This window comes from Maylandia zebra, linkage group LG22 (genome assembly GCF_041146795.1).
Source record: "Maylandia zebra isolate NMK-2024a linkage group LG22, Mzebra_GT3a, whole genome shotgun sequence".
Taxonomy (NCBI): Eukaryota; Metazoa; Chordata; class Actinopteri; order Cichliformes; family Cichlidae; genus Maylandia; species Maylandia zebra.
In genome coordinates, this window is record NC_135187.1 from 10,618,219 (window position 1) to 10,632,020 (window position 13,802).

The window sequence follows — 13,802 nt, forward strand, 5'->3', positions numbered from 1 at the left end:
AGGTGTGCTGCGTCATAATCAGCATTTAAAACGGAGCTAAAAACACTCCTGTTTAGATGAGCCTTTTAGTGGCCTAGTTCCTGATCCTTCATTAGCATTTTATTCAATTTCTGCTTCTTCTATTGGTTTTAATTCTGAGATTTCATCATTTTTAATGGTCTCCTGTTGATCTTAGTCATTATGTAATTTCATTTCTGCTTCTTTTGCTGCTTTTTTAAGTTAATAACTGGTTTTCATTTGTCTGTTACTGATTTTTTGCTCATTCTGTGGTAGCTCGTGCTTTTTGGGTGAAATGTACTTTATATATGTGCTTGCTTTGCTAGGTAACACACCTGGTAAGTGCACTTAATGAACTAAAGAAAAGATCAGTGAGCAAATTCAAATTCAGTGTGCCTGCAGCATTGTTCTATAGCAATGCTCCTTCTCACTGAGCCTTTCTTTGGGGGAATGCATGTCCACACTCGCCTGCACCTGATGGGGAAGTGGCGAGGTTCAAAGAGAGTCCCATACACCCACAAAGGCATGTTGTTAATGACCCGTCCGGGACAACACCACAAAAGTGCTACAAATCAAGCTTCGTGCCTGCAGTTACACTTTAAGCATTTGTCTGGATACTCCCTGTGCATTTTACCCGAGTGGGAGAGAACCTTCATGTCAGCAAAAGCAGAGTTTTAAATTGCTTTTCTCTTTGTATAACCACAAGAACACAATGCTTTGGTTTTACAGGGCGAGTGCACATATTTGGAAAGCACACTGCTGAAGTCAGAGTCTGAATATAACTACAGCTGCCACAATGTGGGTGTCAAGCATGTCTGCAGTTGGTGGGGAAAAAATCTCCAACTGATTTCCTTGCGAGCAGATGACACTGAGGTCTGAAGTGGATCGCGTCTTCTGAGTGTGCAGATGGAAATAAGCATGAGGTTTCCATAACAGCTCTGAGACAAAATGTTTTTCACGTCGAAGTCAGTCAGGGGGCAGATTTGTCTCCATGAAATTAATTTTCACATTAACAGCTGCATCTGCTGAACACAAAATGCCACGTCAAAGTTTGGAAGGATGTCTCAGACTGAATGCTTTGGAAAACACAGGGCGTTAGATGAGATGAGTAATAACACTTCATGTTTATGTCAAAAATGAAGCTACATGTAGTTAGCTCAGCAGAAAACCTGGAAACAGACATCTCTGATTGCCACTTCATTTCTTTAAAGCCTTTTCAAATTGTTTCCAATATTTATGCCGAGTTAAGGATCCAGAACAAGGACGAAGCATCACCTATGAGGATGGACAAAGTTGCTGGTAGGAGTGGGTGTGACAATTTGGAAACCACCCCCTGAAATAGTCAAAGTAAATACCAACATTTTATCACTACTTAATCAGCAGTCCCCCAAACACCTGTGAACAATATGCGCATGTTTTTGTAAGATTTTAAAGACTTAACTTTAAAGCAAAAATATTTCAGCTATTTTGCTTTTGGTTTAATTCTGTTTATCTGCAGGTTTTTTTCTTGTCATATCAGTTAAACCAGCCACTCCCCAGCTTTCAAGCCTTAATAAAGTCCAAAGAGGTACTAAACACTTTTTTCATTTACCAGTCTGTAAATAAGTTGATTTGACAGCCTCTACCATCTCCAAAAACACCGCTATACCAGAAAGTTTATAATGAAAAGACTCACCAGTTAAAGTATCCTGAGTGGAAATCTAGGTCAGGGTTGAACAACACAAAAGATGCCCATTGTACAACGCATGTCCTGCCCCTGACCCAAAATGCCAATTATCTTCTCCATAGCGGTCGAACACATCCAGCCAATCATCCTGGTGCATTGATTCAAATCCACGCTTCGTGAAGTATCTGGACGTTTAACTGCCCGACACATATTTATTTCAAGGGGAACCGTCATTAATGTAAAGTCTGAGTTTTAATGGCATTTAAATCACGGAGTATTTTGAAGGTCTTTACTTTGCTAGGTTAGCTTTGTGACTGCAGCCTAAAATTGCTTGGAATTTGTAAGCCAATAAGTTTACAAACAAATACAAACACTGTATTTTTAAACAACGTAACAAAAAAGTGAGCATAATCATACAAAACAACAGTTAAACACTTATATGAGCAAACAGAGATCAAGATCATTAATGGTTAGTCAGACAGTTTTTAAATCACCTCGACATATGAGGTATTAAGATAATTCTTCTATATTGGTGTCATACAATTACCTTCTTTCAAAGCATCACATTGCTTCAGGTAGTTGTTAGGTAGAGTTTTATTATCAAAATACCGATTACAGCAGCTTTAGAGATCAAACACAAGGTTTTACATTCGTTTTCTCGACTTATCTGAACCACAAAGCTGCTGTTCCTGCTCAGGACCCGCTCCATGATTATTGTGGACACATAAGTTTATAATGGCATTTATCACAATAACCACGGAAAACATGGAAAAGATGGCGTGTGTAACTTTGTTGTGTTTTCTGTTTTGGAAAATTTTATTAAAAAATTGAAGTAACAAGAGAATCTGGGACCAGAGCTGCACAAGGCCTTACAAAAAGAACATTTACAATCATATGTGCATTAATAACATAATAATAATATTTGATTTTTTTTAAACATTGTGAGAGAGTCAGCTCCAATGCAACGTGATACAGGAACTGAGTGATGCGTCCATTTGTCTTTTGGGTTAAACACCACCCTGCCTCATGCCCAGTCAGTCACATTGCTCACATACACAGTCACTCCACCCCTTCGCCTGCCCTCTGGCAGTTGGCAGAGTGGTGTCATCTCGAGCTCTCAGCTGTTACTGTGGCGTACCATTGGCTGGACCGGCAGCTGCTGGGGACTGTGCCAACACTTTCTTCTATATCACTTTAGAGCATCAGGAAATCCACAAGGACAAAACATATGGCTTTTCAAGAATTCTGGCATTTGACCACCACCACAGTGGATAAATACTGATTATGATTCATTTCCGAAAACATCCAAACATTCCTAGGTCTGATTGGCCAACATAAACATGGAACTAGAGACTAAATTGGTGCAAACATTTAATTTTCATCCAATTCACTCTAAAAGTGCCGATCTAAGAATGGCAGCAATCACAGTTCATCTGAGTGAAGGTGTACGTATCTACAGTGCAGTCTGAGCTGGAAGCTTCACACAGGAACCCAGACTCTGGAGTCGTTGTAAAAGAAGGAATGCTTTGACAAGAGCTGTGGGTTATAGAAACCTGGAAGGAGAGAGAAAGTTTTACTTAATGCTTTCATGAATGCAATAACAACTACTTTAGCTGCTCCTTTATTCATAAGGGATTGCTCTACATGTTTGGTTTGGCAGATCTTTTTTTGTATCTCCTCCTGAGATCAAAGCAGGGATCTGTGCTAGTAGGCAAATGTGTAAACTGCTATGCAACCAATTTATTAATGACGCCTTGTTTCAATCAGATTCCGTCAATTCCATTTTAATTATGCAACACCAAATCACAACAGTAGTTGCCTCAAGACGTATATATTAACATAAAGACCCTACAGTATTAGAAAGAAAGACCAAAAATCACACAAGCCCCCTATGAGGAAGCATTTGGTGACAGTGGAGAGGAAAAGCTTCCTTTTAACAGGAAGAAACTGGATATCTATATTGTCATGCGCACCAGTGTTATTTAAGTCCCAGAAAATCAGAGATCAAATGCATGTGAGAAAACTGCCTCATTTATCTTATTACCTGGTCCTGGGATCTTATCAGCCACCGGTTTTTGGGGTATTCTTTGAGTTCTGGATGCAAAAGCAGCAGTGGGTATGGACTGCTTTGATGGCCGGTCATACTGCCCTATGTCATAGTGCCCAGGACCCGGCAAAGGAGGATCCTTAGGTACAGTCTGAGGAGGTGCTGCTATTGCCAAAAAATATCTTCTCCTTCAAACACACATAAAAGGATGTAAATTTTAGATAATAATAAAAAAAAAGTAGCAAAACCTAAACATTGTATGGTTACTTACGGAAGGATTGTCTTCTTCACTGGGGTGGGTGCCTGATGGGGGTTGTAGGCCCCCGGGCCTGGCACACAGTGGTCGGCCGGAGAAAGGATTCTTTGAGTTTTTGATCTGAAGGGTGACAAGACCGCCTTTGAACCATGCTGGATTAAGCTGCTGTTCACCTCGTAGTGGCCTTTGAGAAGTTTTTAATATTAAAAATTTGAGTGCAAATTTAATAAGAAGCTAAAAAAGACAAAACTTCAATGCAGACCTGGTGATGGCACATTTTTGGGGGGGTAAAATGAATCCCGTGTGGTTCTTGAGAGGAAAGGCGATGTACCGACCACTGAGGAGACGCTTACTCTCCTCACACAAATGACCTGTATAGAAAGAAAAAAAAATGACAAAAAAATACACAACAGGATCTCAGAGATTACACCCTGAATCAGCTTTTATAATCAGCACACATACATCATACTGATTTGGAGCTGGAGTTATATGTTTAGGACCATCCATCTGCACAGCTATGGGCAGCCTGAAGACCCTGGAGGCTCCAGTGTTGAAGTCATATTTATTTATGAAGGAACTCTGTAGGTTGTATGCATTTGGGCCTGGAGTGGGTCTCTGTGGCCTTCTGTCAACCTGGGAAAGAGGATGAAGTGATGAAGACATTTAAAAGCAGCAGGGGATTAAAATTTATTAGACTAAAAACAATCAGGTAAATCTAAACTAAGTACTGGAGCCATAACTAACACTGATTTTAAGATTTCTTCTGTGTCATCTTCATTATAAGGCTCAAATATGTTTTGTGGCTCCATACTTTTTTCTTTTTTTTGGATCACAAATTGCTCAGAAAAGGATCCTTTGACATTAAATGTTGCCAACTCCTGCCAGATTATTCAAATTAGGGTTGCAGTGAAACTTAAGTCTGTTAACATAGGATGAATGGCAGGGTGTATACGCCAATCTAACAATGATAAGATAACTTTATTGTCTCCCATAGGAGAAATTCATCCTGGATCAGGCAATACATAAAAAGGCACACAGACAAAATCCACTAGCAATGATGCTGTAGAAAAATAACTTACTGGGTAAGTAAGGATTTTCTAAAGCCCTATTGGGGCAAGAAGTATGATTTAACAAAACAAAACAAAGTATAAATAATCAACAAGACTTCAGAATAAATGCCCAAAGGCGTTTCAAGATGATACCTAGTGGACTTCCTGACCTTGGATGGGACAAAGCCGGTGGTGCCCCTCTTTGAGAAGGAAGGACAGTTGACTTCAGTGCTGGTAAAGCAGTCGTAGGTTCCCGGTCCTGGACTTTCACTCTGACACACAAACACCATACACGTTATTTATGAGGTACTGTTATTATTATTCTTTTAAAATGCTTTGAATTTTGATGGAGTTAAACTTCCTACCAGACTGATTTGAGAAGCAAACCTCTTAGCCTGGGTGGAAAAGCCCTTCTTTTCCTGATGTGTTGTCATCGCTATTTGGTACTTAGCTTGTATTTAACAAACCTTTACTAGCTACAAGATAAAAGAAACCATTATGTCACGTTTTCAGCTTAAGAATTTATAAGGATTTCCACTTTGGACTCACTCGAAGCCATCTGACGCTATTCGAGCTCCTTGGAATTTTAAAGCAGTTGCTATGGTGATGTGAAAACAGATCTATCGCGAGACTCCAGCGCCACCTGTCGGTGAAATGGAGGCGGGCTTCTTTATTGTACCGAGTTTCTTCTGTTTGTTTCCAGATTAATCGGCCATCCGTCATGGCGATGCATGCGAAGGCGACTCCGCCGCAGATCCCGGACACTCGCCGGGAGCTCGCTGAGCTCGTAAAGAGGAAACAAGAACTCGCCGTAAGTAGACGTTAAGGTGGTTTCCTTAAAAATAAAAGTCGCATTTAATATTTCACCGCGGGAAAATTTCTCGTGCGCGTTGCTAGCCGAGGCCTCGCTACATGCTAAACTAATGTTAGCCAGAGCTAACGGTAGCAGCTAACTTAGTTAGCGGGTCGACAGCGTTGTTTGGCTGACAACGTTTGATTAGGAGTAGTGTTAGTAGTAACAAGACTCCGTTCGAGCTCTCTGAATATTTCTTTTAAGTGTTTTTATGTATACCGACTTCACAGCAGCGCTTTTGACAAAATATTCTAACAACTTAGCGTAGCTAAATTTTAGCAGCCGCCCTGCTTGGCCAAGTTCTCGCGAGAAGTTGGTGTCACATGTGTATTGTGTACATCCAGCCAGATACCTATATTTTTACCTCTCTAACATGAGGAATAATAAATCAGCATTGCGACAGACATCGCTATCTTCACTTTTGCGCGCTCTCTGAATCCTTTCTGCAAATGCAAGTGAATAATTAACACTTCAAAAGAGACATATTTTATTCTTCTAATTTGTGTGTATATAAATAAATGTCTGTTAAAAGTTTACCAGCCAGGTTGATTAATGTAATGACTAAAACTCAGATATCTAACTTTTATTCTTTTCCTCCACATTCTTCACTGTCACAGGAGACATTGGTGAACTTGGAAAGACAAATATATGCATTTGAAGGCAGCTATCTAGAAGACACCCAGATGTATGGCAACATCATCAGAGGATGGGACAGATACCTCACCAACCAAAAGTAAGCAGCTTTGTGGAAATTCATTTACACTAAATGAAAAGTGAGCCATTGACTAATATTAATTACATACAAGCCAGCAGGAGGAGGAAGAGTACAGCCGATGGCTGAAATAAAGTTCCAGTAAAATTACGAAGAAAAAAAAAAAACTACATCTAGTTGATGTTGAAGCAAAAAAAAGTCTGAAGAACTTTCTTCTCTTTTCGTAAGGAAAAACTTAAAATAATTTTAAATATGCCATTTTTTCTGAGGCCCAGTGTGGGCATTTGGAGCCACTTTTGGACCAAACCATTGTTTAAATTTTTTACATTTCTGTTTGCTTGTTTTAATTTAACAGGAACTCCAATAGTAAGACTGACAGACGGAATAGGAAATTCAAAGAAGCAGAGCGTTTATTCAGCAAGTCATCTGTTACATCGGTTGCAGTAAGTCTTTTGCTTATTATTTAACAGGTATGCTGTATAATAACAAAAAGCATTTACTAAACTGTTCAATCGGTGACATTTTTACAGGCCGTGTGTGCACTCGGTGGTATACCAGATCACATGAATGAAAAGCGTGAGTTTTGCTTTTGAGCTAAGCAGCATTAAAAGTTTGTATTTTGTGGACTGGTAGTAATTTTTGTCATTTATGCTGTTGTTTTGATTTCTTCAGGTGAGGCAGGCAGCGGCACAGAAAGCGATACCTCTCCAGATCTCCAGAACCAAGAAAACGAGCCCAGCCAGGAGGACACGGAGGATGTGGACTCAACACTGCAGGACCTGAAGCCTCAGAAGGCTGCCTCCTCCTCCTCCTCAGGCAGCCACCACGGGAGTCACAAGAAGAGGAAGAACAAAAACAGACACAGGTATTAAATAAAGGAATGAGACACGGTGGGATCAGCATGTTGTTAAAATATCCTTGCGTTTTTTGGATTACAGAGCTACATCCATAGCCGTTCATGTAGACTGCTCTTGACAAGCAGGTTACAGAACATGTTTGCGCAAAATTTCTGTATACATCAGAGTTTCTACTAGTAAGGAAACCCCTGTGGCTTCAATCAGAGACACCAGGGAATCTATTTCTCATTTTACTGCCTGTACCTGCAAGAGCTCATTGAATTGCGTTGTTCACAGAGAGATCACAAAAAGTGATCTAGTATGGCTAGAATAAGTTTGCAACTTGGATTCCAGAAGCTCCCGTGTTGTTTTTTTGCTGCCTTGGTGTGTGAGTGTGTACACAGTGGGGGGTATTTAAAGGTATTTTGGGGGGAGGCCAGTATAAAAGGAGTATTTTCTCTTCCAGTAGACTATTACATTTTCTCACGGTTGAATGAATGAGCATTCTCCTGGACAGATTTAGCTGTGAAGAAATATTCACACTTTGCAATCCAGTCTTCTCCTCGATTACAGATGTCACAGTTGAGGGGAAAACAAAAAAATCAAAAAACGGAAAATGTAATAGCAGGGAAATGAATGCTTGTTTGTTTTTGTTTTTTTTTTACTGAACGTATCACTTTTTTCTCCTGTTTCAGCATCTCCCTCTGTTATCTGACACTTGCAGATCTGCTTGTACACTTGTGTATCCAGCCCAAGTACACACAGCTGTGCTGGAGACACGAGAGTTGGTCGTAATTAGTCAGTGCACAACAAGCCAAAAAAAAGACATTTTGGATGTGCTGACGTTCTCATGCATGACAAAAGCAATCATAAAGCAAAGAAAAAACCAAAGTCGTGATATAGCACAGACTAACCAGTTGAGGCAACAGTAGATGAATAACATGTTTTCTGAGATAAAGTTGCTTTTTCTTCTTTCTTTTTTTTTCTTTCGTCTGCAGTGTGACAACTGCACAGATGTCTTACAACAGGTTAATTGAAGTGTTTGTGACATTTGAGCTTCTGCTTTCAGAGAGAATGGAGGGTATTATTTTGGTATTCAGCCTAAAATATGTTGAGAGATTTCTGGTCCACATCACCAAGCTTTACAATCTCAGAATAACCTGGTTATTGTTTTTTCTTTACTTCTGAGCTTCTAAAATAAAAAGGATTGGGTTTAGCTTCTTGGTGTTACTTTCCCCAACAGGGAGTGTACATGGTTTCACTAGTAAACATTACTCAAAAGTCTGTTTATTTTTCTTAAAGAAATTTACTGTGCTTGACCAAAATTAGACTTATTCAAAGTGGGTGATCAGAGGGTCAATAAATGATAAGTTTGTTAAGACAAATTAGGTTTAACGTGTCATGTCGACGTGTTTTTTGTTGACTCGGGCCTCACTGTTCATGCCTACATATTAACACAGCAGGTTCTCCTCCTAACACAGCGTGATGGGGTGGTGCTCTCACTCTCTAAAGTTTGGACTGCAGTTTTATATACTCGTAGGGCTTTAGGCTCAGGTTGGTAAACTAACAGCTGCTGCTCTCTTCCCTCCCCTAATGCTGCTCCCTCAGTCCTTCTGCCATGTTTGATTATGACTTTGAGTAAGTCTGAATTTTACTTCCTGCTCCTGTCACGTTTACATCCTGCCTGCTACTAAGCCCATCATCAAAGTATCCACTGTTTTCCTCTCCTCTATGTCCTCTTACTATTTTTATTTGTATATTCTTCTCTAAATCTTTGCTTTTCTTTTTTAAATTTTGATTTCAACTTTTTATTTTATTTTATTTTTTTAAGTTTTCTTCTTTTATTTGATTTGAATAATTTTTTATTCTTCAATTTTTGCATATGTTTACTTTATTTTTACATCTATTTTATTTTAAGTTTTAATTTAATTTCTGATTTTTACTTATTTTTGCATGTTTTAATTAAGCTTTATTTTAACTTCGAACCTTTTTAATTTTAATTTTTCATTTCAATTTTTACTTTTTATTTTTACGTTTTCACTTTTTTATGCATGATTTGACTTTAATTATTAATCTTCTCCCTCTGTACGGTTAGTTTGAATTGAAGCCTGCTTGTTATTTTATTACTCAGTCACACTGCATGTCCAACACTTCATTCTTTGATATGTACATATTTTCTTAAATGCATGCCAGCATCCAGCACTCTGAGCGTCAGTAAATTTTCTTGCTTCTTGATGGGTTTTCCCACAGATTCATTTCAGTTTTGCTTCTTCAGCTCCGCTTGCTGGGTTGCTCGTTAGATGACGGATTGGTTAGGAGGTTCTGTATGAGCAAGAACGATCATGCGGTCATGTAGTTTTATTGTTACCAGGCTTATTTATTTATTTATTCATTTTTAGGCTTCTTCATAGTACAGTAGTGGTACTGCTTTTCTCCATAATTCCCATCAGAAGCAGGATTTTAATGTAAGATGACTAATGCTGTCTTTGTTCTTGTTTCAGGTTTGACATGAAGGTTAACAAGAAACCCAGAGCTGTAAGTTCACTGTTCTGTTACACTGAGACACTTTAATGTCTTTGACATTTACTTTGCTGCTTCTATTACTTGTAGTGACTGTTTTGCTTTACTTTTGCTTTATTGAATCTCTTGGATAGAGCTCTTCGTTTTATAGAGGCTAGATGCCTTGCTGTATTTTTATTTCTTATTTATTTATACATAAATAAGAAAGTTCAGGTCAATAAAATATGTTTTAGACATTACAGGTTGTGTTTGTATCGTTTTGGCAGCTGCGACATGAATTTTCCAAATTTGGGTATTAAAAAACAAAATGATGTTAATCATTTTATCTTTTAATAAAATGGCAGCTGATCGTTTAAATTCAGAAGTTTCGATCATCTGACCAACAGCCTGAAACCTTAAATAATCCAGATTCCTGTCATCTATGACGTTTTTGTCTTCCTTACCCTAAAAATAACTGAAAGAGGTATTTCTTTTAATTTAAGTAATAATTACTTTAGTCGACTGATTGATGAATAACTGTTAAGTGTGACTCGGCTCCTATTTTTATGTGCAGGATTACTCGACTTAAAACACCTGGAGGACCTGGATACATGAGGATACATGAGATTTCTGGACTTTTTTTTTTTTAATCACTTTTTGTTGTTGTTGTTGTTGTCGTCATATTTCAGCCTGTACTGTGTACATCAGTTGAAACATTCCCCTCACCGCCTACCACTGGATGGGGTTCACTTTTTGATCTACCTTCAGTAGATATACGGTGTTGCTTGTTACTTGTCGCCTACTGGCGCTCTCTGCCAGTAACACATCATCTTGTATAGTGTTTTCTTTTTTTGTTTTTTAAAGAAAATGACTGTATTTATTGTGTAGCTAATTTTCTTGTTTCCCATTGTAAGAAAATCTTTTTTTGTTAAGCATCACATGGTCGGATTACCCTCAAATCCCCCAAATTCTTTTATGACATTGTTTGTTTGACAAAAAAATAAAATATTTCAAGAATATGTTTTGGTTTTTAAAACTATCGAGGTATGCGACTGTTATTAAAATGTCATGACGGGAAGTCTCGTTTAGCCTAACATTCCCACACATACAGCACATACATGAGTGCAAATATCAACAGTGTTTATGTGACTAGTGCATAAAATAGCCGGCACATTTTCGTCTGTCAGTTCTCAGCTTGTTTTAAAATGTTTATTTAAGTACACAAGAGCACAGTCTGGTGGTTGTCGGGCACATGGTCGTTCAGATTGTCTTAGTCCTAAACTTGAATGGCTTTACTTGATAAAATACTTGAATACTTTTAAGGTATTTTGTGAAATGTTTGAAAGATGAACCATCTAGCATCCCTTTTTTCCACTGGGTGGTGCTAGAAGACAGGAGGAGGGTGACACTTGACATTGTCGTGGTTATTTCCCTGTTAAGGTTGGGCTTTTATACATAAACATACCAGGCTGAGCAAATGCTGTACAATTACTCCATATCCAGGGGTCAGTGCAGAACCAGTCAGAAAGTTTTGGAAATTGAGGGCAGGATTTAAACATTAATTAGCTTTCACTTGCTACTTTTACCAGACAAGTTCACGTTATGCTAATTAAGTTTATGAATGTAAAGTAAAGTCACCTTGTTATATATTTTAAAGCTGTAGCAATGCATTGCTGGGAGATGGCTGAATGCAAATATCTGACATTGATCACTTCTCTTTCCGGTTCAACTAATCAGCATTTTATAAAGCGACATGCTGTTGTCTTTTTAGAAGACTCCACACACGTCCTCTTATGTTTGTTTGTGTTAATGTCCCCAAATTCCTCTGTCTATGTCTATGAATATGAATTCTGGCCATCCATAAGCACAAACTTATACAGGCTGTGTCATCCACATTATTTGTAATATAATTAGATTCAAAATGCACAGAAGGCCATGCAGGCTCCTGGTTACCACCAGGTGAAGAGGATGCTGCATTAAAAGCCTCACTGGGATTGCTTTGGTTGCTAGCAGACTGTCGCAGTCGCCCACAGTGTGCATCGAAGATACCGACTTGCTTGCAAACACTCGCTACTTACTCTCTGAAGAGGAATGAAACTTAAAGAAGTGCATGCACACCTTTGAAGTACACACCTTTACAGACAGGAAAGAGGTTTGTAGACAAGCTGGCGTCTTCCATGCAAACTACTGATAACCACGACTTCGTGCAAGCAACAAAAGCAATCACAAGAAGGTATGGGTGCAGCCCCATATACCTCTTATTGACTAATTAGATACTAGTGACTGCCAGCAACCTTCAGTAATCACTCCGCAACTGGTCATGGAATGCACACGTTTTCCCAGCAACTGGGAATCGCTGACCAGTCCTAGGCCTGTGTGACTGAAGGCTTAAATAGAAGTTCATTGGCATGAGCCAATTTAACAGCGTCTAAGGTATTTACAGAAAATATATTTTATCATGGGAGTCATAGGGGATTCACTGTCTTTTAGAACGACCCTTAAGTGGTGTCATCTTTTAGCCCCTTGGGTGCTTCACAGGTGTTTGGTTAAGGACGAGGCAAAACATCAGGATCAGCATGATTCTGTTTGAACATGATCATTGGATTAAACTGCAGGGACATACTGAGGTCTATGATTTCATGATAATAACATGTGGAATGCAATAAAAATACTTCCAGTCAAAGGGAATCTTAATGTAACAGGAAACGGTGCGTATGACTTTTAAATAACATCTCAGCATTTCTGGTAAAAATGCTGAGATGTTATTTGTTTGCTCCCAAGTAAAAAACTGAAACATTTTAGCCTAACAGACTATTTTGGGCCTCTGAAGGAGTTAGTCCATGCTTAATACCACATTCGTTACATTTTACTGTGTGAATTGCACAAATCTGAGCTCCTTTACCTTCAGCGTCATGGATTTTTGTTGTTGTAGAAACCAAACAAAACCGGTCCTTTGAGGCTCTTTTAGCGAGCCTCCACTCAGTTCTTCCCTATACGGATATTTCGATTAAAAACACACATTTAAATACCTCATGAGTAACTCAAAAGCTGGATACCTGAGTGTTGCTGTGACAATGTTATTAGTCATGCTTTACTGAAACATCACGGGAGAGATGGAGTCCGGCGTTCTGAGGAAACAGAGCTGCTGACAAACACATATGATGGAGAGACCGACTGGGAAGATTCCTGGAATACATTCCTCGGTTTCCACCACAGCTCCATCCCACAGTCACATTTCATCTGGTAGAAATGACACACTGACTGTTTTTACTGCTCCGTTCCTGTAACGGGCAGTTTTTTAGCTGGACTCTGGATGCCGGCTATCGATGGCCAGTCGTTCCACCACTTTGGTCCAGATTGAAATATTTCAACATCTGCTAGGTGAATATCAATATTTTTTGCAGAGACATTCGTATAGTCTGAAAACTATGCGGCTGACTTTTTTCTTCAGTGCTGTTGTGAAGCTGACACTTCTTTTCTGGTCAACAAAAACTAGATGGAAAATGAATGTGTTTACCAGGGTCTGTGCCAAGCCAATGTTTTGGTTCATGACTTAAATACTTCAACATCTACCAGATGGATTGGCATTATTTTTTACTCCTTTCTGTTCTCAGAGGATAAATCCTGGAAAAGTCATGATGACCCACGACTTGTTATTTAAGGAAGTCCCACTTCGATAAAGGACATTTAGGGTTTTCAGACTGAAAATGCTGAAACTCTATTATGTTTGACACAAAGACGTAATTTTTGTCCAAACACTGTACACCACCACAGTGGATTAGAAATCGAACAATCGAAATGTGATTGAAGACTTGATTGACCTTCGGTATGATTCAGGGAGGTTTACAAAAATCCTGCATGAACTATTTAAGAAGTAGAACCATTTT

The 13,802-nt window shown here is 38.9% G+C and overlaps 2 protein-coding genes across 3 annotated transcripts; one reads left to right on the top strand and one right to left on the bottom strand.

Moving 5' to 3' along the window:
- Nucleotides 1-2,239: 2,239 nt before the first annotated feature.
- stpg1 (sperm-tail PG-rich repeat containing 1) lies at nt 2,240-5,705 on the bottom strand. Its single transcript, XM_004548908.4, has 8 exons — nt 5,565-5,705; nt 5,381-5,491; nt 5,186-5,287; nt 4,429-4,599; nt 4,229-4,337; nt 3,982-4,150; nt 3,708-3,898; nt 2,240-3,216 (listed from the first exon to the last, which is right to left on the bottom strand). Exons 2-8 carry the CDS (start codon nt 5,447-5,449, stop codon nt 3,143-3,145), a joined length of 885 nt encoding a protein of 294 aa, XP_004548965.3. The 5' UTR covers nt 5,450-5,491; nt 5,565-5,705; the 3' UTR covers nt 2,240-3,142.
- On the top strand, nt 5,694-10,934 carry meaf6 (MYST/Esa1-associated factor 6). 2 transcript variants are annotated; one of them, XM_004548905.3, is made up of 8 exons: nt 5,694-5,826; nt 6,486-6,601; nt 6,936-7,023; nt 7,111-7,156; nt 7,253-7,445; nt 9,025-9,054; nt 9,918-9,951; nt 10,490-10,934. In XM_004548905.3, exons 1-8 carry the CDS (start codon nt 5,737-5,739, stop codon nt 10,502-10,504), a joined length of 612 nt encoding a protein of 203 aa, XP_004548962.1. In that variant the 5' UTR covers nt 5,694-5,736; the 3' UTR covers nt 10,505-10,934. The 2 variants fall into 2 exon arrangements, with proteins under 2 accessions (XP_004548962.1, XP_004548963.1); XM_004548906.3 differs by lacking the exon at nt 9,025-9,054.
- The last annotated feature ends 2,868 nt before the right edge of the window (nt 10,935-13,802 follow it).